Source organism: Rhipicephalus microplus, chromosome 10 (genome assembly GCF_043290135.1).
Source record: "Rhipicephalus microplus isolate Deutch F79 chromosome 10, USDA_Rmic, whole genome shotgun sequence".
Lineage (NCBI taxonomy): Eukaryota > Metazoa > Arthropoda > Arachnida > Ixodida > Ixodidae > Rhipicephalus > Rhipicephalus microplus.
In genome coordinates this window covers 38,466,200-38,491,564 of record NC_134709.1, presented here as the reverse complement: position 1 = coordinate 38,491,564, position 25,365 = coordinate 38,466,200, and the positions used below count along the sequence as shown (strand labels likewise).

Here is a 25,365-nt window from a genome sequence, read left to right as displayed (position 1 = left end):
TGGACAAACAAACAAATGTAGAGACAGACCCACAGACAGACAGACAGACAGACAGACAGACAGACAGACAGACAGACAGACAGACAGACAGACCAAAAGTTTCGCGTCTTTAGTAATACCGGGCCCCCAAGCTAACAAAGATTTTCTTTGTCTGCCCCTGCGCTTCGCTAATCACATATCCAGGATCACAATATGCTGAAATTTTCTGCTTCGAACAGTTTCTGCAGACGTTCGTGTGTGTGTGTGTGTGTGTGTGTGTGTGTGTGTGTGTGTGTGTGTGTGTGTGTGTGTGTGTGTGTGTGTGTGTGTGTGTGTGTGTGTGTGTGTGTCTACACGTACATAATCTGCAGCTCACAGAAAAAGGAAAAAAGAGGGAATTTGGGGGAGATGGAGAGGTAGGCAAAGAGCTAGTGAGCTCCACGGCCATTGGATTTATTGATTGATATGTAGGGTTTAAGGTCCCGAAACCACCATATAATTATGAGAGACGCCGTAGTGGAGGGCTCCTGAAATTTCGACCAACGACCATTGGAAGTAATATAGGCAGGCATTTCTCTCACATGTCAGTGATTGTAAGCGGTGACGTGTCATCTGCGTGTCTTCCTTTTTGTTAAAATATATTGTAGGGTTAAAAGGTGCGTGCTGCTTGAACATCGTGCTTAATTGCAACACAATACTGCGGTACTTGTCGTGAGCAAAATCGAATTTTAACCAAGATATGAGGCGCTCAGTTAGAGTAATTGTGGTGGTTCTACGGTTTTGACCCTTAAGCTTTACGTGCGTTCCTTCAGTCGCCTAAATTCACCATACTATCTTGTCAGCACGGTTGTATGTTCCAAATAAGTATGCAGTGGAAGTCTAGCCACAGGGAAAACTTCCTCGAACTCTTAATGGCTGTCGGAGCCTTCGTCTTATGGAAGAGGGGACTGGCCCACCTGAGGGGACGCCCTCACAGAGCCATGTCTTCTATGCTACATCGGCTAGGAAACGTTATGCTTATGCATCTCAACGCAGAACTAGTCATGCTGGGAGAGAAGGCTTTCCTCCGACGCTGGTCTACGCGATTCATTATTGTAAAAAACAGAGTGTCCATGCCTTTCCTCCCCTATTGAGGAGGTGGGCTAGAGCTTGTACCACTGTGATATTACTGTGTGTATTTTCCTTTTCTTCTTTAGAAACATGTCCTTTTTGTGCAATATTGTTCTTGAGCAGGAGAGCAAACTGTCCTCACAGGTGAATGCAAAAACATCACCCTACACTGTGAATGACCCCCCCCCCCCCCCTTGTTTATCCATATAGCCTTACTGTTTATTTAAGTTTAATCATCTCGACGGTCATGAATGTCCTGTCTTTGTTGTACAATTTTTGCATTTTACATCACTGCGTACGCAAATCAGTTCTTTTCGCTGTACATAACAGCTTGCATTGTACATACGCATTGATCACCATTATCTAATTTTCTGTGTGCACATAAGCTATATAAGATGTATCCGGAAATGAAATTCTCTTAAACGAGTGAACTTCCCAGCACGTGGGACGGCTTTCTGCTCTCCCATAGTACGGAACCAAGTACTGTAAAACGTTAACCTCTTCTTTTACACACGCACTTAACGAAACACTCCCGTTAGGCCCACGGGACGACTCTATGCTCTCCTATAGTAGAGCACCTAGTACTCAAAATCGTTAACCACTTTTTTTCTAAACACACAGGTCTACCTTATTTTGAGGACAGCTTCGGCTCTCCCGCGGTAGAGTGCCAAGTACTCTGAGCCGTTAAATACTTTTTCTTAGCACATCTCCCGTCAAGTCCGGCTGCTCATAAACGAAGCCGCGGCATTGAAACTGGCACATCATATATTGCTCTCCCATTGTCGAGTAACTCGTACTCTAAAGCGTCGAGCCTTTCTTCTACACACACCTCGTGTTGCGTATATAAATCAGAGGCGAAAATTTAAAGCTTTGCTCTTTCTTTGTTCGACACAATATCAATGAGAACTAACAGACAGAGTTGCCAAAAAAGTAATAGGGGATATTAGTAGAAGTAATGGTAATGTAAATGTGAAAAAAAAAAGTGGACGAATGTGTGACTTCCTATTGGCAGGGAGCGAACCTGCGACCTTCGAATAGCGCGTCCGATGCTCTACCAACTGAGCTAAATCGGCGGTCATCCGATCGCGTGCTTTGTGGGGTGTATATGTGGAATTAAACCTGGGAGTGTTGATTTGATTGATATGTGGGGTTTAATGTTCCAAAGCCATCATATGATTATGAGAGACACGGTTGTAGAGGGCTTCGAAAATTTTGACTACCTGAGGTTCTTTAACGTGCACCCAAATCTGAGCACACGGGCCTACAGCATTGGTGCAGAATACTGAGGCGCAAAAAAACATATCGTGAAGCAGGAAGAGCAGGAGGGAAAACAGAACAGCGCTACTGTCTCTCCTGCTCTTCCTGCTTCAAGATAAGTTTTTTGCGCCTCAGTATTCTGCACCAAGAATGCACCAACTAGCCCAAAAACAAGTCCTTTTGGGACTACAGCATTTTCGCCTCCATCGTAAATTCAGCCGCCGCCGCCGAGATTCGACTTCGCGACCTGCGGGTCAGCAGCCGAGTACCTTAGCCACTAGACCACCACGGCAGGGCAAACCTGGGAGTGTTAGTGAGCGCTGCCGGTAGCCATAACGGCGATAGTGGAACACTTTTTCTGACGTTTCGAGTACGTTTCATTCTATAGTAGATGTTCCGGCTTGCTTATAATATGTTTGTAATATGCTCTCTCATCATAATGTAGCTCATGGCACTTTAAATGACCTTTCTAGCGAGTCTTCTATGAGTACCGAAATCAGTGGCGGCCTGCAGTGCAGACAGCTTTTTTTCGGGGGGAGGGGGATGAGTTGCACCATTTTGATCAGAGATGACGCCCGGGCAAGTGATTTTGCAATTGTAGTCGAGTGTCATTCTGTGCTCTATTTCTATTGCAAAATAAAAATAATAAAAAAGAGAGGAAGGGTGCAAACACGGGCCCGGGAGGCTACGCCCTGGTTGCACCATTAATGGTGGCACCATGGTTAGTGAAAAACCGAGCGCCGGGGAAGGTGCTCAAAAATGGGGCCTTTAAAGCTGAGCCGGTCTCGTGACTATTCGTACGCTCCGTTTTTCTATAACTGATCTCTCGAACGTGGCCCTGTTATGAATTTGTTCGTGACTTAACTCATCATCAGAAATACATGACAGCTGCATCTTCATACGAAGACAACGTGGCCGAAAGAGCCAACGTGGCGCTCGAAAAAACAACAACAAAAAAACGTGAAGAGGCAGACCAAGAAAGTTAAGCAGCACGCCAGAATAGGCAGTTCCCGTACATTGAAAGAACTTTGAAACATAGGACCAAGTTCACAAAACTTATTTTTCGTAAATGTGTTTTCTCACTGCTCAGTTCGCTTCGCTATTGGTATAACGCGTACCGTAATTAGTTAAAATGCTTTCTTACGATTTTTTTTGTGTGTGTAAGACGTTTTTGTGCATACTGCTTACGTTGTGGTGCGCTCATATAGTGCTTGACCGAAAGTTTTGTAGAGCTGCGTGCTTCCCGAAGAGGTTTAAAAAAAAAATGCAGGTAAGGCTCGCGCTGAGCGATAACATCTAGTAGGCCTCGCATCATAAAGAAAAAAAACAATAGCGTGTTAATACATGCTTTTTCTAACGCGGCGATGACGTTTAAAGCAGATATAGCTATATTTTTTTTCTTTGACTCGTCCTGTGCAATGTGATTATCTCACTTTGCTTGTCGTCATCCGAACGCAAGCGACCAGCGAAAAAACTGGCGGACTAGCAATGCGTGGAGCGGGCGCGCGGTGGCGCCACTTCCCGTGCACAAACGACGCGCCGTATTCCGAGTTTGTCTTTGTTGCATGTCAGTGGTGTATTACACCAAAGCTTACACCTGAAAGACGAACAACGATTTTTTTTTCGGCGACTTATACACTGGGCCATTGACACCGTGCACGAGCACAACAAAACTCACCGTAGTCATTACCGCTGGTTGTTCAAAGAGCAATTCTTTATCGCTGTTCAAAAATAAAAAAACACTTGCAAATTTCGAGCCGTACCGCGCTTCAATGTTGACTTTCCCGCAAGGCTGTAGTGCACTTGGAAAAAGTGTATAGAATTATACTGGCGGGCAAGAAACAGTGAAATTACGCGCAAACGCCATGTGTGTGTGTGTGTATGTGTGTCTGTCTGCCTGTGTCTGTGTGTGTGTGTGCGCGCGCGTGTCTGTCTGTCTGTCTGTCTGTCTGTTTGTGTGTGTGTTTTAGTGTGTGTGTGTGTTTCTGTGTGTGTGTCTGTGTCTGTCTGTCTGTTTGTGTGTGTGTTTTAGTGTATGCGTGTCTGTCTGTCTGCCTGTCTGTCTGTGTGTGTCTGTGTCTGTCTGTGTGTGTGTCTGTGTGTGTGTCTGTGTGTCTGTCTGTGTGTTTTAGTGTGTGCGTGTGTGTGTGTGTATGTGTGTCTGTGTCTGTCTGTCTGTTTGTTGATTGATTGATTTGTGGGGTTTAACGTCCCAAAACCACCATATGATTATGAGAGACGCCGTAGTGGAGGGCTCCGGAAATTTTGACCACCTGGGGTTCTTTAACGTGCACCCAAATCTGAGTACACGGGCCTACAACATTTCCGCCTCCATCGGAAATGCAGCCGCCACAGCCGGGATTCGAACCCGCGACCTGCGGGTCAGCAGCCGAGTACCTTAGCCACTAGACCACCGTGGCGGGGCGAGTGTCTGTTGTCTGTTTGTGTGTGTGTTTTAGCGTGTGTGTGTGTGTGTGTGTGTGTGTGTGTGTGTGTGTGTGTCTGTCTGCCTGTCTGTCTGTGTGTGTGTGTCTGTGTCTGTCTGTGTGTGTGTCTGTGTGTTTGTGTGTGTGTCTGTGTGTGTGTCTGTGTCTGTCTGTCTGTTTGTGTGTGTTTTTAGTATGTGTGTGTTTGTGTATGTGTGTGTTTGTCTGTCTGCCTGTCTGTCTGTGTGTGCGTGTCTGTGTCTGTCTGTGTGTGTGTCTATGTGTTTGTGTGTGTGTGTGTCTGTGTGTGTCTGTGTCTGTCTCTCTGTTTGTGTGTGTGTTTGTGTGTGTTTGCGTGTGTGTGTGTGTGTTTGTGTGTGTGTGTGTTTGCGTGTGTGTGCGCGCATGCGTGTGTGTGTGTGTTTGTGTGCGTGTGTGCGTGCGTGTGTGTGTGTGTGTCTGTGTGTTTGTGTGTGTGTGTGTGTGTGTGTCTGTCTGTGTCTGTCTGTCTGTTTGTGTGTGTGTTTTAGTGTGTGTGTGTGTGTTTGCGTGTGTGTGTTTGCGTGTGTGTGTGTGTGTGTGTGTGTGTGCGTGCGTGCGTGTGTGTGTGTGTGTGCGCGCGCGCGCGCGCGCGCGTGTGTGTGTGTGTGCGTGAGCGCGCGCGCGTGTGTGTGTGTTTGTGTGTGTGTGCGCGCGCGGGCAGGCGGCCGGGCGGGTGTGTTTGCCTGCCTTACTCATTGAATTATAGATGTTTAATACACCCGACACAATGAACAAGATATGGTAAGGTGTGTTGAAAACTGAAGGGTACAGTTGTCGAGTCCCCGACGAAAGCTTTTTTTTTATCGCTGAACCACTGTTTGGTCGTTGGAAAACCTTTGTTGTCGAGGCTCGTCATAATTCCTCGCCGAAGCGCACTTGCGTAACATCTGGGCGCAATACCGTCTACAGAGCGTACATGGCGCGCATATGGTTAAAAAAAAAAAAGGTCACAACATCGCACACGCGCTGACATTCAAACCACATTAATTAAAGCGCATGACAGAGCGAAAGGTTATCAGGAACAAAACAAAACGCTTTTCACCAAAACAATATAGAAGGCCCCGATTCGTCAGCCGATGTACACTGCATTACCCCATTATCGGCATTCGCTTCATGGATGTGCAGCAATTTTTCGCAGCAAGTAGTAATTATTTTAGCAGGACGGCTCAGTGCTCTCCCATAGTTGAGTACGAAGTAATCGAAATCGTTAAACATTTTTTTCTAAACAAAGTGGTGTAGCTAGGTATAACTGTATAATATTCAACAATAACTGGACGCCATGACACAACATTGGCAGTATCGTTAAGCTTGGCTATTATCAAACTGCCCTCTTGTGTTCATCTGTGAAACACCTAAAACTTGTCTTTCGGCCTGCCTAGTTTTGGTAGGCTGATGTCTGTTCAGAACCGGCAGAAACGACATGTAATTGTGTAAAATTTAAAAATTCACGTTTATTTTATTTTTGCTTACGATGTAATGTAAATGTGCACAGAAACCTTTTTGTGACAATTTTGTTTGTGTGTGCATGTTCTGTTCTGTTTAAATGCTCTCTAAAAAAGTAATTGATGTCCACTGTCTGCGAGACAAAAAATCCAAGCACATGTGCAAATGGTGTAGCAAGGTATAACGGTCTAACATGCAACACTCTAACTCGACAACAGGACACAATATTGACAGTATCGTGAAGCTTGGATAATATCAAACTGACACTTTTACCGGAGGGGAAAACAGTGTCATCGTCAGCAAACAGGATGAACCCGCAAGATTTGTGGAAACGGATTCCAGCCGCTTCAACGCGCTCCTGTGCCCAGAGGATCAGCGCTCTACGACACATCGCCCTTTTAAGCTATACTCCGATGTTCATTATAGCGTCCCGCAAAGACTTTACATTCGTCATTGCGCAAACGCGAGCACCTCACGCTATAGTGCAGTCAGTTACAACCTAAGAATAAATACAAGCTCCACTCGCAGCTGTCACTGTCCCTGCCAGAGAGGATTTGCACAGACATCCCATCCAATCACATTTGCTCATTTCAGGCACGTCAGCCAGTTTTTTTGGATGTTTGATAGTTACCTAAACCGACAGACATGTTCATGTTGCTGAATATAACTCGAAAACTTCGAAGACCTGGCAAATTTAGTCTGACATCACTGTCTAGCAAAAAAAAAAACATATTTTAAGTTGCAACTAACAACTAACAAATCACTTGCCTTATCAAAGGAAACCATTGTTTTCAAGAAAACTATTGTTATTAATTCTTACGTGACAAGCGTTCCATGGTGTTACGTGCAGAGCTTGTTAGCCCGGAGGAAGGAAAAAAAATTACAGGAGGGATCTTCATGTCAAAATTCTGAAGTTCAGCCATACAAAAAAGAAAGAAGAGCGTATTGGGAAATGTGGCTGGTGTCTAGGTAAGTTAGCGTGTGGACGCTGGGCGCACTCGCTCCTCAATTTTTTCCCCCTTGAGCTTACCAAAAAAGAAATGAAACAACACGACGAGGTAGCGGCTTCAGGTGAGGTTTGCTTGTACATGCTAGGCGTGCTTCTTCATAATATTTTCCTCCACTAAGCTTGTTCACTTGTAACTGCCAAGAAGGATAGCATTTTAGGGGTGGAGCTCCTTATAGCGGCACCTGTTCGTCCCTCGCAGCCGTTGCAGTATGTAACAAGTATAACATTTTTGACCTCCAAGGTGGTGTCGGTGAGAGATTTCTTTGGTGCGTTGTTGAACAATATAAAATAGTGCTCAATGTACATGACAATGGCTGCTAATAGGGAATGACAGACAGGAGCATTCGGCATTTAGTTAATGCGCACGCTGCGACCCCCATTAACAGCCATTGGCATGTACATTGAGCACTATCTGACAAGAAAGGGTTGCTACGTTATACTCGCTGGGTGTAACCCCCTTAGTTTTAGAAAGGTTAAGCGAGCGTTGAGCCGCAGTGCCATGAATACAATGAACTAGTATATACCATGAACTCGAAGTGGTTAAAGGTGGGAAGTAGACACGAAGCGCAAGCCGTAATAAAGTGTGCGTGTGCCACCTCTCGTTTAGTCCTTGGAATGTCCGTTGGATGGCGGTGCTTCTATATTGCGAATATATGATGAAAATATGTCAGATGGTGGTACTTGGAGTGTCGAATAGATGGACGAACGGACACCCAGACAGATGCATGGATGGACGCATGAAGGGACGCAGGGGCGGATGCACGGACGAACGCAGGGACGGACGCACGAACAGACGCACGCACGGACGGGCGGATGGAAGGTCACACAGACGCACGCATGGATGGACGGAAGGAAGAACGAATGGACGGACGGATGCTTCGCCCCACTCTCCATCATTCACTCCGTGGATATGCTGCCAATTTTTTTAATCCTATATGAAAGGGGTTATTTTAAGCATATTAAAAAGTGCAGTTCTTTAAATAACCCGTCCTATTAAAGTCTCTATAACCAGCTCTCATTTTCTATTGACAGCTTATATTGTGCTGCTTTCCAAATATTCCATTGACGCAATGTCATTGAAAGCTAGCAAACCCTGGTTTATTAAAATGTTTTGTGTTATATTTGGTAGCTGCGCACTGTCATGTGAAGACTGAATGGCTGCTAGAGAATACTGGAAGCGCATGATTCAGAAAAGAGATACAAAAAAAAATAACGTTGACTCACATTTTGAAGCAGTGCGCCGCGCTGAGGAGCCACTTGGACGCTATGAGCGTGGCCGTGCAGCGGTATCCGTTCGGCTCGTCCCGGGGCGCGCGCAGTTGGGCGATCCAGGGCCAGCGGTCCATCGACGCCTCCGTGCCGCCCACGATCCGGTCCGTGTCGCTCGGGGCACTGCCGCAACTTGCCCGAAGACAAGGACGACATGGATCGGACACGTCATTTTGCGGACAACGTAGCGACACATCGTACAAAACCAGGCTCCAGTTCAGGTACACTGTAAAAAAAAATGTCTCGGTACACAGCAAAAGCTGCTGGTAAATCGTTGCCGGAGGCATTCTGTAAATGAGTAACAGCAGGCTCCGTATCACGAAGTCTCTGTTATACATTTTTCCGTATTCTCTTTCACATCATATCTGTATTCCTGAACACAGCAGATCTGTTATTTCAAACACAGCAAATCTGTTAACCCAAACACAGCAAATCTGTCAACCCAAACACAGCAAATCTGTCAACCCAAACACAGCAAATCTGTTAACCCAAACACAGCAAATCTGTTATTCCAAACACAGCAGATCTGTTATTCCAAACACAGCAAATCTGTTATCCCAAACACAGCAAATCTGTTATCTCAAACACATCATGACTCTGTTTGTAGGAATACAGAATTTGCTGTATTTAGAGGAGGAATAAACGGAGATCGCTGTAGAGCAGTCTGGCTGTAAATTATTCCGTTATTATTAATGAAAACAGAAGCTTCAGTAAAACACCTGGTTTCGTTTAATGGCTTTTCTGTGCTTGACTAAGGTTTTGTGTAGTTTCTTTGCCTTGAAGGAAAGAGTTGTTTCACTGAGCATAAAATAAACTTAGTTTTGGTAGTAACTTAATTTGTGAAAAACTAACACAAGCTTTTGTTGACCAGTACTGTCGAAAAGCCGATGTTTTACGGGATGGAATGGAATGTTTATGTGGCTGCCTGTAGATTCTCATGATTGAGTTTTATGTCCAATTTTATGTACTGTTTCAACCTACACTAATGCAGTCTTTATGTACTGTGTGTGTGTAAACCACCCCTGCTGCTGCATACCATATAAATAATAATGCAACATTAACAAAACACAGATGAATTTATTTACATATAATACATGTGCTGTAGCTTGCTACATCACCATTCTTCATCACTTCAGCATGTTTATGCCTGAAAAGAATGTGAAAAACAAGTGATCAAATGAATGCAAGAAGCAACTTACACACACTTTATAATGCCTTCTCTGTGTATGTATATGGCCCTTGATACAAAAAGTAGGGGCACGTGGTAGAGCAAAATGTGAAAAAAAAAAATCGCTTTGTTTTCTTTGCAATTTGGGGAGGGGTGTCCCTTTGTGCATCCACATTCGTGCTTTTCATAAACAGCATTTTTGGTGGCTCAAAACCAGTTTTTCCAAAAGGAAGTAGTCAGTGAAAACACACTCTAGTGCAAGCCCCTTGCATTCGCTCTATGCTTACGGCCTAATTTTCTGACGTACAAAAGTCAAAATGCTTGTCTAGAGTCAGCTGTGTATAGAAGATTGTCGGGTAACTTCTAAAGCAGTCCGAAGACACTGTGCACCTTTGTATTCACAATCCGCCTTCAGAATACATAGGTTGGAACACTTTCAGCTCCTAGCATCATTACACCTTGCATTTGCCGTGCTTGTCGATAACCTTAGATGCTGGGGGTAAAGAAGGTTCTGAGGAAGTGTAAATTTCGTTGAAGCCCGTACAGTTTTCTTGTTAATGTGAATAAATCCCTGTGACGTACTGAGGTGCTGAACCAGCAAGCTCTTTATTGTTAAACCTCCCAGCCTTTTCAGCATCTTTCGAGGTGAATCACGTATATACATGGGGACAACGGGTATGCTCTAATGGACATGGACTAATATTTCTGATGCAACTGAATAACAATGTGTGAGAACGACTCAGTGTAAGTGTTGAGTTAATGGGAATTGAGTCACAGAATCTTTCCTTTCTTTGTTTAGGGTGAGAGTCCTAGAAATGGCGACATTGAATATTTTTTTTGCATTTAATAATGGTAGTATCACACGAGCCTCTATTCTGAGATAGGATTGAAGCTTGGCCAAACTACAATGAATTTGCTGGAAATCGTTGACCACACTTGACGATACGTTGCAGATAGAGCTGAATGACATCTCACAAAAAAAAAAAAACAAGACAAGCATTGCGAGAGGCTCCACGGCGAAAAATTGACTTTGGCAGTGATTACCAAGCTTGTAACTACTAAACAAAATAATTGAACAGTGTTTCTGACAGTGCGATCACTTTTCACCTGTTTTTGAACTTTATTCCATATCTCAAAACAGTTTTTTATTACTTAGCTACCATTATTTCCCATGTATTTTAAGATAACCAGTTGATTATTTTTTTTGTATACAGCTACTGAAGCAAAATAGAAGCTATGCACTTTACCGTTATTGTGTTACAAATTTTCATAGATGCCAATTAACTCAAAAGTCAAGCTCTAGTGGTAAAAAATTCACAAAAATTCTATATTATGAAGTTAAAAGAGCAAAAAGTTTGGAAGAAAATGATGTATGGATTATATGAATATCCCTTTTAGTCACTGAGAAAACTACCTAAAATCAGCAAAAATGCACAGGATGTATAGGGCCTGCCCGGCGCTCCTGAGAAGTTTCCCACTGGCTCTGATCATGCTCAGAATGAGCAGTTACATTTTCAGAAATATTTGTTGCTATTGTATAGCAGAATGCACGGGTGAATACCTATACTGATTTTCAACTTTGCATTCTGCTGTTAAGCTCTATGTGCCACATATAGCTACAAATTATGGCTGAACTTTCTTAATATAGATTTACCAGCGCAAAAAAAGACGGCACATATTTTAATCATGAACCAACTCGCCCAAGCAGCAGCTTTAGTGAAATTTTTTAAGCACTGTTTATTGATCACAGAATGTTTTTTTTCACTATGCTGAGGTGGGAGGGGGGGGGGGGGTTGAGGATCCTGTAAAAAAACTGAAAGAGCTTGACCTGAACTAAGAAACATCATGTGAATATACACTACACTTATTCGTAGCCAGGCGGTGGCACACCGGGCCCGTGCCTCTCCCCTCCTTCCCCCCAAACTTTTTTCTCCATGAAATACTTAGCGCAAAATTACCATTTGCCTGCCCAGACCTCTGGTTCAGATCAAAAAGGGCCCCCTCCCCCTAAAAAGTTCTGTGTATGCCCTTGGTTTAGATGAATGAATTTCCAAACCCTGTTTAACATAAGCATCAGTGAGATTAGATAGATATATGGGGTTTAATGTCCTAAAACCACATATGGTTATGAGAAACGCTGTAGTGGAGGGCTCCGGAAATTTCGACCACCTGGGGTTCTTTAACGAAGCATCAGTGAGATTGATAACTAGGATAAAATTAAGGCCAAACCTTCCATTTTTCTCTTTTCACAACATACTATATGTCCTTGGCACAATTCACAGTATATAGAAATCTCAATTGAGAGTGCATTTTCATGTGCTGGCTCTTGTGAAATAATAGCAGTATATTTTGACTACACTCCGAAGGACAAAAAAAAAGAAAACGCCAGGCTCATAATACTTACAAACAAATTAAATTGAAAATGCAAAGCCACAATCAAGATAATATTCAGCTCTAATAACCGGATATCATCAGAAAATGTGTATGATTCATGCTCACACTTTCACTGATTGAAACGCAGCTTCTGGGCCAACTTCATTATCTTTGTGTGCACACTTGTGCGAGACTTCTGGCCACCTTCGCACCTGCTGCCCTTTTTCGTGTTGGAGCCCTTTAAGGTTATCAAGGTGTGGTTCAAATGAAACATATGAGAAGAGCACAAGGATGGGTACAGACTCGTCAATGGGCTTCATTTAGAACACGTATGGTTACACACTACAGTCTGCAAATTCCTCATCTATGCATCATAGACTTGCATTAATTCTTGTACAATCTGAGCCAAATACGCTGGCCCAATCATTTTCCTCCTGAAAAAAAAAAAGAAGACCTCAGCAAGCTTAGGAGCCAATTGGTCAAGGCTGCATCTCCGAATTTCATTCTTGCCAGTAATGGCTGTCATAGTTTCTGACAAGTAATCAATGGACTTTCACTGAAGTCAGAGGCAGATAAGACCCTTGTCAGGAATCAACAACTTGTGTTCCCTGCGCCGTTCATATATATATTGGCCTGTTTGATTGATGTAAACATTCCTCCTGGTTTGATAAGCAACTAACAAACTAAAAGGTGTGGCACTTAGTGCAATTTTACACACCCTACTAGTGGTTTGTACGCTCCCAAAATTTTTCCAAGGCTTCCTTTGAAAAAATGTGCAATGGCCTTTTTCAGTCTTCGAATACGCACAATCATAAAATAAGTCTTCACATGCTCGTGGTAAATATGTTCAGAATGTATGATCTGATGTTAAAGTTGGGTTAATATTAAAGCACAGCATTTTGTCTGGTGAGCTAGTTTGTGGGTGAAGGTTACTCTTCTGTGCCGTTCAAGGTAAATGCTAAGACCCCGCATTGCCTCTATGAGGTGTGCAAGATTGCACTAAGTGCCACCCCACTGAGTTCGACGTGCGCTCGTCAAGTAGGATAACGAAGTCACTCAGACATGGAGGAATGTTAACATTGGTCATACAGGTCAATGTATAAATGAATGATGTAGGGAACACCAGCCCTTGATAAAGACCAGACAAGGTTCTCACCTGCCCAACTTAAATGCATACGAATTGTTTACTTTTAGTAAACCATGGCAGACTTTACTGGCAAAGACAAGAATTGAGATGCAGTTGTGACCCAATGGCACTTGAGCTTGCCTAGGCTTTTTTCCTAATGAACAAAAGCAATGATTGTGTCTGTGATACTTCACTCAGACTATCAGAATGAACGCAGGTTCCCTGCATGAGTGTACTGAATAAAACCCAGTTGCAGGTCTGCCCTCATCTTCCACTCTTCTCCTCCGACAACATCTGTTATTTAAGTGTATAAGTATCTACTGCACCTTGTAGCTGGAGTTAGGCTCACACTCATGTTGTAAAATGTCATCAATTTACTTGACCTCCTCGCACAACAATCAACACATAATGATATCGACAAGGGAACTCACCCAGTGCAATGATTGTAGGCGTTGATGGCAACTCGGCAAGCTTTTCAGTGATGCTTGTTCCCTCCTGGATGAGCAAAAATATCCCATGTACACAAAAGCACAAAGAGATATGTACAGTTGCGGCCATTCCAATATATAAATCAGAGATGCGATCCCTGCAATTCCGTTTTCCACCATGGTTCCTGGTCTATTGCAGGCTGTGTGCACCAAGTACAAATTACCTACCTAGGAGCCTTGAAACTTGGAACAATTTTAGAGCAAAGTAGAATGGATAGCGAGCACGCAAAAAAACCTGCTCACATTTTGATTCATTTTTCTCTTTGGATTACAGCAACATCATAGACAACTCTGAATGATTGCAGGTCAATATATCAATGTTAGTGGTGATAGTATTGCTTAAAATTATTTTGCATGTGCGACAGCAAGGGACAAAGTGAGCAACATCTTGCAACAACTCTGGCCTATTCCCATTCTTAGTGCCCTCCTCACTGCGTCGTAATGAGGCACTACAGCCAAAGTGACGAGAAACATTGTTCTGCAGTGCATTGCAAAAAACTAATGCTTTGTGCATGTGGAGCACTCTGATTGCACACAAACACTTTTTTTCCCATTGAGCCTGAAAAAGGCTAGTAAACCAAGTTTGTGCACTGTGGTTCACCATGCGTGCACCATGCCCCAACACAGTTTTTGTTGCATGAAGTCTCACTTTTCACAGCGCTACGTTCCTTCTCATTCACTCTGTGAACTTTATAGTCGGATGCTTGGGGACTTCACTCCCTATCCTAGTGGCTCTGATGAAACAATGGCACCTGCCCGCACTAACTGTTGGCTCAAGGGCAGTGTATTTTTTTTTTCAGAACATTTTTGTGACTACGACACAATGCGGATAACCAAAGTAAGTTCCACAAAAAAATTGAAAATTGCCTTTTTTTTACACTATCTTCAAATGCTGATACTTGTGACAAAGCGCGTGTTCCGGTGTAATTTTAATGAATAATGCTGCTGTACAAAGCCACCAAAATTACCTTAAAATGAAGCACAAAGGCAAAAGATATGCAAAGCTACACTATCCTCCTTTTAACTTGTGTCCAGCAATTCATGAATTAGGTATTTTTGGATGTTTAGCATATTTGTTCTGTCAAAAAATTTTGCTGCAGCGGTCACTAAATTCTCATACGGTAGCATTGCACTTGTTCTTTATGGGAAGAAAATACATCGATTAAGAAGTGTAAAAAAGTTAAGTCTGCTCAAAGTTCAGAAATTGTGAAATTAGAAGAAAACTGATTTCAGCAGTCAAAGTTTAATTTTCCTTTATACAAAAGCAGCTTTTTTCACAAAATTCAACTGAAAAAGCTATTGTTTTGTGCTAAAAACCTGCACAGCATTCAGTCGATCCCAGATATATTGAACTCGAAGGGGATCGCGATATATGTAGTTCAATATATCGATGAGTCGAAACACAAAATATGTGTATTTAAGGCATAAATTAGAGCATCTCAGACCTAAAAACAGTTTTTTGAAATCCTAACAAGCACTTAAAGAATGATTCTCTCACAATATGATAAAGAACAAGGCCTGAACATCTACTTTTGCAAGTTATCGCACTTCATTTCACTTGAAAATAGTCTGTAAACTTTTCTCTCTTTTTGCGTGCCACCAAGTTTCAGTTGTCCTCAATATCACTGGACCCTTCCAAGTAAGCAAATTCAGCTCATTCGGCCACAACAGCGCTGAGTGGCACTGAATGCCAATGTAAGCTCCGTAGAGCGTTGGTGGCGAAAGCAATAATTCCACGGCACCGTCAACATTGGGCATCATCTCGGCATCCATGCAGTCAGAACCAGCGACGTCGTCTTCTGCTCCAATGAAGCCGCTCGCTGTCCGAGATGGTGCCCGAAAACACTAACAAGGCATAGAATTTACTGAGGCATTGTACGCCCTTGACAGCAGTCATGACGCACTCAAAGTCGTCACCTGGCACAAAGCCCGCAAAGAAACAGTTCACGACTGTGCTTTACTTGAGGTCGCTCCTAGCACCAGCCATGATTTTTATCGCTACGAGCGTATCAATGTGTAGCGCCGACTTCCAAATGATGATTTATCAGTAACGAGGCGAGAAGTACACAGGTCCACAAGCCACAAAAGGCGATGCTGCCCACAAACGAGCAAGCTCCCACCGTCAGCATGTTGGTGATAGCGATGTCACTTGTGGCTTTGTCATTTTGTAACCGACAGCTGTTGCTTTGGTGCGGAAAGCTAGAAAAAAGCGTAGCCTCCGAAATGAGCGTTCTAAAACCGGAAGCACCAAAATACCTCATGAAGTTGCACATCTCGAAGGCCACGCTTTTCAGTCCCACATGCCATCATACACGATTGAATGCGAACATCGCAATGAGATCACTAAACTTCCTTAAGTCATTCCACTTCGTTTTGGTGCCCTCGGTCATCACCATGCCCCCACGTTAAAACCTGCAGATCGCACATCAAGCATACCGGTGCACTCACAAGTGCTGTGCAACGAGCTAGATCAGCAAGATGGAGTTTCAATGTTTCACTTTTCAGCACCCCCTTTTAGTCACTTGCACGCGAAAAGGGATCGGAACTTGTCGAATTGTGGCTATAAATGATCATTATTTGTTAGGAAAAATGCAATTTGTGGGCTTTAGCGTGGCTCAGAGTTCAATTTAGCGGATGTTCTGCTGTGCGTGAGTTCGATAGATGTGTACAGCAGTCCCGTATTTTTGCATGGGAAATTCAAGGGGATCTCTCAACTTTTTGATATAGCCAATAATTCGATATATCATAGTTTGATATACCCGGGATCGACTGTATTCTATAAAATCTAGAACCTAAAGCTGTTCTCAACAAACCAATACATCACTTTCTGAAAAGATGTTACTGTCCAGTTTTGTACTAACATAATGCAACAAAGTGAAACTTACTTCAAATACTTGGTAAAGGTAGTTCTTGTCTTCCTTAAAATGCGCGCAGAGGAATGGTAGCACAGCTACCTGGACTGCTTTTTCTCTTTGTCCTTCGTCTCTCACGCGCACCACCAGTTCCATAGTATGTTTCGTCGGCGCCTCCTCCATCATCTGAAATAATGCAGGCGCACAGGCCGCCATCCTCTCCTGGAAGATTTCCTGCAATTATTCCAAAAATCAAAGTAAATAACAGTTACTTGATAATAGATGAATTCATCTGTAGAGATATTAAAGTGAAAACTGATTGAAATGTAGAACTATATTACCACCCTACAATTGAGTGCAACAGCTGTGACACGCCAAAAAAAGAAGACAAAAAACAGACTGGTGGGGAATACCACCCTGAAACTACTGCACCAGCTTACTAGAACATGTTGTTGGCTAGTAGGTTCAGGCTGAAGAAAGGTAGGGACGTAAACCACATAGACAAGAAAAAAAGAAGTGGACGAGATAGAGCATTGATTGCAACAGATTTTGTTTGCAAAATAAAAAAGGCTCCTTTTGTTTTTGTAAACACCAAAGCATATGAGCAGGAAAATGGCGTGCACTCCACGATTATGACATCACTATAAAAAAAAAAAGGGGTTCAGCGGCAAATCGCTGTCACAACCAGACTCCCTTTCACAGTTATCTCCAACATCAGCAGGGGGTGTGCTACTGTGCTCTTGATCTGAACTGGATTCAATTTCAGGTACTTCCGTGCACTGTGTTGCAGTTTTGCCCCGGTGATACCTTGAAACATGTGTTCTGAAGGAACCTGCTGACCTCAGCACACTACCACAACCCACAAAAGGACACATAACAGCATCAATTCCACTCTCCAGATGGGCAGCTATGTGACCAAGAAGCTCCGTGCGAGTAGGCACACTCGCCCCGCATGACAACACAGAGCAGACAAACGCATCATCAGTCTGTTTGCTGCATCGCTTCTTGTGATGTCTGAAGACGTGACTTCTTAGGCTCTGATAGTTTTTAAACAAAGCTCCACAAGGCTCACAAGGGCAAAGGGCACCGCCCAACACACTGCTGTGATAGTGGTAGTGCTCGAAGTAGTCGGTCAATGTTGAAAATGTCTGTGCGCAATGCCGGCAAGTGGGCATTCTTCATTGATGTTATGGCTGCAATGAAGGTAGAGCACTTATTTTGCTAAATTACATTCACTGGCTTGTGCACTTTTTCAGACCGCCCAATTTTATAATAAAAACACTGCTACAATGGTAATAATACCTTACAGTCTACAATAGTAGAATCATTCCAATATCTGGTTAGCATGTCAGGTTATGTTCAATTTCATATGAACATTAGCCAATGCTTTTTAAGCAGTCCTCTATATAAGAGCACAGTGAATATAAATATTCTTGACCTGCTACAAATGTTTAAACTAAGTTGAAGCAGGCGGCGCAAGGAAAAGAAATAATGACGGAGACTGTAACATTAACTGCACAAATTCTACAGAAAACTGCACCCATACTTGCGCAACTTGGGTCTCTTAAAAGGCTATTCCTGAATGTGCAGTCAAAAGTGAGCTTAGCATATGCTCCAACATTACACATGTTCACAACTTAAGTAATGCTATCCATTATATCGCTAATGTTGACAACAGATGTTCATATCTTGCACATATGTGAAAGCAGCTTCAGCCTCTCAAGTGCAGCCAGGTCCAATATTGAATACAATTACTTTAAAATTTTAGCTTGAAACATAATTACTTTAAACAATTACTTAAAGCTTTTTGTGATATATTGACTAATCAAACAGTTGATACCAAGTATGAATTGCACCGTAGCCTGCCAGTAGTACGCGCAAGAGATGGAAATGGGTGGCTTCAAGATAGGGCACCCAAAACTTCGCATATGCGATCGCTTGATTCTGTTGCCATACACCAACTTCTTGGGTACACACAAGGACTCCCATGCTGGATTAGCTGCAGTTAAGCAGTAGTATGGCTAAGTGACGTGCAAATTCGCAATGTTGTCGGGTGTAAGCAATGTGTCGTGCAATTCCAAAGAAATGAACTGCTGAGCACGCAAATCAATAGACACAACAGAACATGCATGCGAAATGCGAGCGCCAATCGTACCTCACGGCTGTCACTCAAATTCCGCCAAGTACGGCAAAATAAGTTTACACACAGCCAAGTGACAGTTGCTGCCCCTGTCGTCTCCTACACCTATTTTTGTAGTAATGGACGTATGACTTGCAAGCGATGCAGGCATGGAAAACACGAGTGCTTTGTCTGCGCTCGATAAGACGACAAAGACACGTACACGCCTGGTGTGTACGTGACAGCAGACTCCTGCTGATCCGGCTTACAAGTGCACCTTATAACAGCCATGTGCATGGGCACCGAGGAGATCACTAATGAGTGCGTGCACAAACTGACCTGTGACATCCTCAAACTACAAAGATGCAACTCAACAGCAGGCTTCACCACAATAATACAATTAAGTGACACTAACAAAGGAAAAATGCCGTTATTGCTGAGTGCAAGCAATGCTTCATATAATTCCGAAGAATTAAACTGTTCACTGTACTGCTTCCTGCATGCGCAACTCAATAAAGGTGCAACACAGCGTGCGAGCACTATGGTCGTACCTCATAGCCGACACTAAAAATCCACAAAATGCACTGAAATATGCCTACGCACAGTAATGTTACCGTTGCTACCCCTACTGTTTTCTGTGCCTAATTTAGTAATAAGGTATGTATGAGCGATGCAAGCATGGCAAACACGTGTTTCATTATTCACCTTATAATAGCGACAGACATGTTACATGCCTAGCTCGTATGAGCTGTGGCATGCGAGTGCACCTTATAACTGTTTATAAGATAGGTAATGATCGATAACGGTGAAATAAATGCCTACCTGATTGTGATGTGTGCCAGGTGATGGACTTCGCAGGAAGGTGAGAGAGCTCTGACAATAGCCGCCTGCCTTGACCACGTAGGGTGCCAGAGACCACTGAGCTGAACAAGTGAAGAGTGCGCCAAAAAACTTGACAAGTGAGGAACCAAACAAATGAACTGCTAGCACTACTTGGTCCTGAGCACGTAAATCAATAACAAGATGCAACACAACCTGCATGCAAAATGCGAGCACCAATCGTACCTCACGGCTGTCACTCAAATTCCGCCAAGTACGGCAAAATAAGTTTACACACAGCCAAGTGACAGTTGCTGCCCCTGTCGTCTCCTACACCTATTTTTGTAGTAATGGACGTATGACTTGCAAGCGATGCAGGCATGGAAAACACGAGTGCTTTGTCTGCGCTCGATAAGACGACAAAGACACGTACACGCCTGGTGTGTACGTGACAGCAGACTCCTGCTGATCCGGCTTACAAGTGCACCTTATAACAGCCATGTGCATGGGCACCGAGGAGATCACTAATGAGTGCGTGCACAAACAGACCTGTGACATCCTCAAACTACAAAGATGCAACTCAACAGCAGGCTTCACCACAATAATACAATTAAGTGACACTAACAAAGGAAAAATGCCGTTATTGCTGAGTGCAAGCAATGCTTCATATAATTCCGAAGAATTAAACTGTTCACTGTACTGCTTCCTGCATGCGCAACTCAATAAAGGTGCAACACAGCGTGCGAGCACTATGGTCGTACCTCATAGCCGACACTAAAAATCCACAAAATGCACTGAAATATGCCTACGCACAGTAATGTTACCGTTGCTACCCCTACTGTTTTCTGTGCCTAATTTAGTAATAAGGTATGTATGAGCGATGCAAGCATGGCAAACACGTGTTTCATTATTCACCTTATAATAGCGACAGACATGTTACATGCCTAGCTCGTATGAGCTGTGGCATGCGAGTGCACCTTATAACTGTTTATAAGATAGGTAATGATCGATAACGGTGAAATAAATGCCTACCTGATTGTGATGTGTGCCAGGTGATGGACTTCGCAGGAAGGTGAGAGAGCTCTGACAATAGCCGCCTGCCTTGACCACGTAGGGTGCCAGAGACCACTGAGCTGAACAAGTGAAGAGTGCGCCAAAAAACTTGACAAGTGAGGAACCAAACAAATGAACTGCTAGCACTACTTGGTCCTGAGCACGTAAATCAATAACAAGATGCAACACAACCTGCATGCAAAATGCGAGCACCAATCGTACCTCACGGCTGTCACTCAGATTCCGCCAAATATGGCAAAATAAGTTTACACACAGCCAAGTGATAGTTCCTGCCCCTGTCGTCTCCTACACCTATTTTTGTAGTAATGAACGTATGACTTGCAAGCGGTGCAGGCATGGAAAACACGTGTGCTTTGTCTGTTGCACTCAAAGGTGGTGTGGTGTCCATGTCGAACGCGGACAGCATCATGGGCACTTCGGCATTGGGGTCACTAGTAGCCGGCGTTGCGCCCGCGCCAGTGTTGGGTCGGCGCGGGTGCTTTGTTAGGCCTAGCCTTGAACGTACCCCGGGCGCGTCCTCGTTGTGGGGTTTTTTTCGCTTCTGTGCTTTAAGTCCCGAAGATTTTGGTTGCAAAAGAGTCTTAGCAGCTTTACTGACCTTGCGCACAGGAATCTTGGAGGCAGGAAGAGAAGTTCCGGGGCAATCCGGCGTTTTTGTGGGAGCAGATGCAGCCGTGACTGATGTACACGACGCTCGTAGCGCCCTCTTAGGCTACGAAGGGAGGCGCTCAGCTGAAACGGCACCGGCGGGTGGTGCGGCTTTTAATCGAACTCGCGACGCTCCCTTTGGGGCAAACTGACTACTTTAGCGCCTGCCTACAATTTGTTTTTGTATTCTAGCCGACACCACGATGCACCGATGCTATCTTGCACCCATTCTATTGGGCAGTGATGGCCGGACACACCGCAGCAGTCGTGTTATTTTGTGTGACCATCAACGCATTTTTTTTTCTTTTGGCCTGTTGTGGTTGGGAAGAGCTATGGTGGTGCAAAAAATTTATCGGTTATTCAGGAAAAGTGGTGTAAAGGGAAATAGTTCTGAAGAATCGATGTTCTCGTCGCAGGTAGTGAGAACCATTCAACAACCGATGAATTCTTCGGTGACGAAGTGAAGTCGCCGTCGGTGTTCACCGAGTAGACTCATGAATTCATAAAAAGAACAAACGTTTCCCCGAGCCTTCCAAATTTTATTATTGGGCTTGAGCTTGCATGGTAGGCTTGACGGTGCGAAACAGCGTGAAAACAACGAGTTCATACAAAGAAACAGCAAACCGCACCCTTTTAAAATACACTTCATTACTGTGTTTCATTGACTGCGTGTTAATTGGTGTGCCAACTATACAACGCAGCTACGATTATAGGATTGCTCTCACTAAACAAGTCAAGGCTTGCAAGCACGAAAAAAAAAAGGAACGAAAATAGGAGAACATGTACACTGTCTCTTCTTCTGTGTGTCGTGCATTCTCACGATGTGACGAAAAAAAAAAAAACGTAAACTATTATGCACACCATCAAGATTCACATATATGCAGGGATTCTTGGACGGGTATGTTTTTTTTTCACTATCTTTTGTCAATAAAGTCTCATAGACGCAGTACAAGTACCTGTTCGCTTTCAATCTTGCAAGATTGAAAACGAAGTGCAGCGCCTTTCGACGATATATATATATATATATATATATATATATATATATATATATATATATATATATATATATATATATATATATATATATATATATATATATATATATATATATATATATATATATATATATATATATATATATATATATATCGGAAGCGAAAAAGCACGACGTACGCCGAAACACCTTTACTAATTACAAATGTTTCGGCTGATGGGCCAGCCTTCGTCAGTGTGACCACACTAACGAAGGCTGGCCCACCATATCGTCTCGCTTTATAACTTTTTATGGCAACCCGACTTCGCTACTAATAGTAAATTTAGCTTCCCTTGCGGTGAAGTATCATAATGCTGTAATTATCCTCTTCCTTAATCGGTAAAAACTCTGAAACGTTCTCTTTTTCTTTTTTACCGCTGCTATCCTTCTCCGCCTCTCCGAATATATATATGTATCCATACTGGCACTTTCCAGTGATCCTGCATGCAGCTCTTTTTCTCCATTGTGAGTTAATGAACAGTTTCTCTTCCTCATTCTCTCGTATTTCTTAGTCTATCTTCGAACCCAATGTTGCTCTAAGCTTAATTTCCTCATCAAAGCCTGCCCAGTTATCACACTTTCCGTCTTCGTTTTCTGACTTTCCATGAGCGTACAATGCGAATCTGCGCATTCCTTACACACTGTGGGACGCCTCATCTTAGTCGGCGACTGCAGCGTTGCCGCTGTATGTATACGTTAGCCACCCGCCACGATAGCTCTCTCAAGGCATTGTCCATGGCTATCGCTTAATTTTCTGTTCTAGTTCACTGTATCATTGTCGAACGGGGGGAATGGTCAAAGTTCAGCCAGTATGTCGCCGACAGCTCTCTCAAGGCATTGCCCATGGCTGTCGCTTAACTTTCTGTTCTAGTTCACTGTATCATTGTCGAACGGGGGGAATGGTCAAAGTTCAGCCAGTATGTCGCCGTGCACACAAATCACGGAAGCGTGTTCTTGAAGTACAGAAGACATACGTTTTTCTGGTGTTTTACGGAAGGAGCGAAAGAACGGAAACATCGACTGCTGCTTTACGGCAACTCCTGCTGTTTCCCATAAACCGCAGCACAGTTTGTGCTTTAAACGTCCAGTCTCGCTATTTTTCAGGAAACAGATGTTACTCTGTAGTTTCTACGGTCTGCTCCGACGTTAAAACACGGATATTTTTTACAGTGTAATGAATCAGAAACGATCGAGCAGTTCTTTATGGAGTGTCGAAGTGTCGAAGATCTCAAAACCAAAGATTTATAAAATAACCTTTTCAAAAAGGGGCCTTGAGCTTTCTACATCGGCATTCCTCTCCCTAGGGGCGTTGGCATTAGGGCACTGCAACAGGGCCATTTACGATGTTAAATTATTTTATTTAAAATAATCAAAGAGAATGTCACGTTAAAACTATCACTAGGTCTATTGATTATCTTTCATCTATGCATTCACCTTATTATATCAATTATTTAGTTCAGATGTTCAACTCTAAAGAAGCACTGACATCAAATTTACTCATGTCAATATTTTGGCGTCAACGAGTAGCTATCGATCCCCTAGTATCGACTTGCGACCTAAAAGGCATCTTAGTGACGAATGAGTATCTGTAATATTGATTATTATATTTGCTATAAAACGTGGTTCAAAATGGGTGAAAAGCCCGCCAAATTGTAGTGCTGACAGCGCTACCTCGCGGCCACGTCGAGGCCGTTGCACAGCTGATGCCGCTTTCACAAAAAATGGTGACGTCACGCTGGAGTTTTGTCTTCTATGAGCGCACGTACAGTCAGTCCAGCTGTGTCTCTGAAGGCGTAGACATGCCTACAGGTCGCCAAAATCGTCGTCCTCGCCGTCGTCGCGGTCAACATCGGCAATTGATGATGGCAGCGACCTGGAACTGGGTATCGCCGCAATTCGCGACGATCCTTGCTTGACAAGCTCCGCGTTAAATGCAATGTATTTATCAGTCCCGGCCGTACTGTCGGAGCTCAAGAGCACCAACTACGCACCTCATGCCGCGGACGTTTGGCGAGTGAACTTCTGCTGTCAGCGGCAGCAGTGCACATGGTAGGTCCCGAAAAGAGGCCTCGTGCTGCCAGTGAAACTCAATTGGTTCGCCAACACAGGATTTACACTGTAGCAGCTCGCCGCAAAGTGAAAGGATCAAATGCAGCTATTCTTCACAGGCGTCCAGTCCCTCTGTCCAACGGTGCGTGCGAAGTCCACCCACCGGCTGCGTTGAAGTTCGTAACATGGAAAGGCATGAAACGCCGCGCACTTTCCGCTTCTTCCATGATTCGACTAGCAGGTTCTCAATACGCAGTGGTTCCCTGACATTCTGGCAGGTATTGTCGCTCTGAATGATCGTACGCACACGCCGTGGAGCACAGCGCGAATCAGTTGATGCGACACGATGAATCACACGCACGCTTGAACTCAGCAAGGAGAGCCACTAGGCCACTATTGAGAGCATGGCTGGGAGTGTGCTCCAAACACACAGATATTGTCGACGTCATCGTTACTAGCGTATCGTCATTCAGGATAGTATTTGTGGAATGTATCACACCGAACAAGTAGCACTATGTATGGATGTCGCAGGGCAGTCTATTTTTCGTTTTTTCTCCTTGGCTTTCCTACGCTGTTTGACGTTGAAATGAAGTAACTTCGACGTGACGGACATCATCAAAATTTGGCCAAGAAGACCGATGCATACCAAGTGATCGAAAGATTGGCGCATCTAGATCTTGAAATTTGACGTCAGTGCTCCTTTAAGCAGCATATTATCGAACGAGACCAACATTACCAGAAATATTTTTGTTGTTTACAATATTTTTCGCTTATTTTCGCCCTCCTTTTCCTCTCTTTTTTCTCATTTTTATTATTTTCCTAATTTGTTTCACAAAATCTACTGCCGCACGCCACGTAGCTAATTCCCCTTGGTAGGTTGTGCCATTCTTCCGGGAATCGTCATCATCAACATCATTTTTTCATTTATTTGAAATAAGTTATTATGCATATTACTTTGTTTTATTTATTCTTTCCAGTGACGTGATCTTCATGTTATTTCCTATTACTAACTCCTAATATTATTACTACGACAACGACGACGTCAGTAGCACAGGGTAAACTCAGATAGCTTCCTTTGAGG

General features: G+C 43.6%; 1 protein-coding gene across 1 annotated transcript in view; it reads right to left on the bottom strand.

Moving 5' to 3' along the window:
* LOC119186649 (enteropeptidase) overlaps positions 1–25,365 on the bottom strand; it is a 61,793-nt gene that overhangs the window by 10,984 nt on the left and 25,444 nt on the right. The window contains exons 5-9 of the mRNA XM_075875492.1: positions 20,513–20,613; positions 19,484–19,584; positions 16,576–16,776; positions 13,634–13,697; positions 8,491–8,761 (exon numbers count right to left, since the gene is read on the bottom strand). Coding sequence (XP_075731607.1) covers positions 8,491–8,761; positions 13,634–13,697; positions 16,576–16,776; positions 19,484–19,584; positions 20,513–20,613 — 738 coding nt within the window. The remainder of the gene's footprint in view (positions 1–8,490; positions 8,762–13,633; positions 13,698–16,575; positions 16,777–19,483; positions 19,585–20,512; positions 20,614–25,365) is intronic.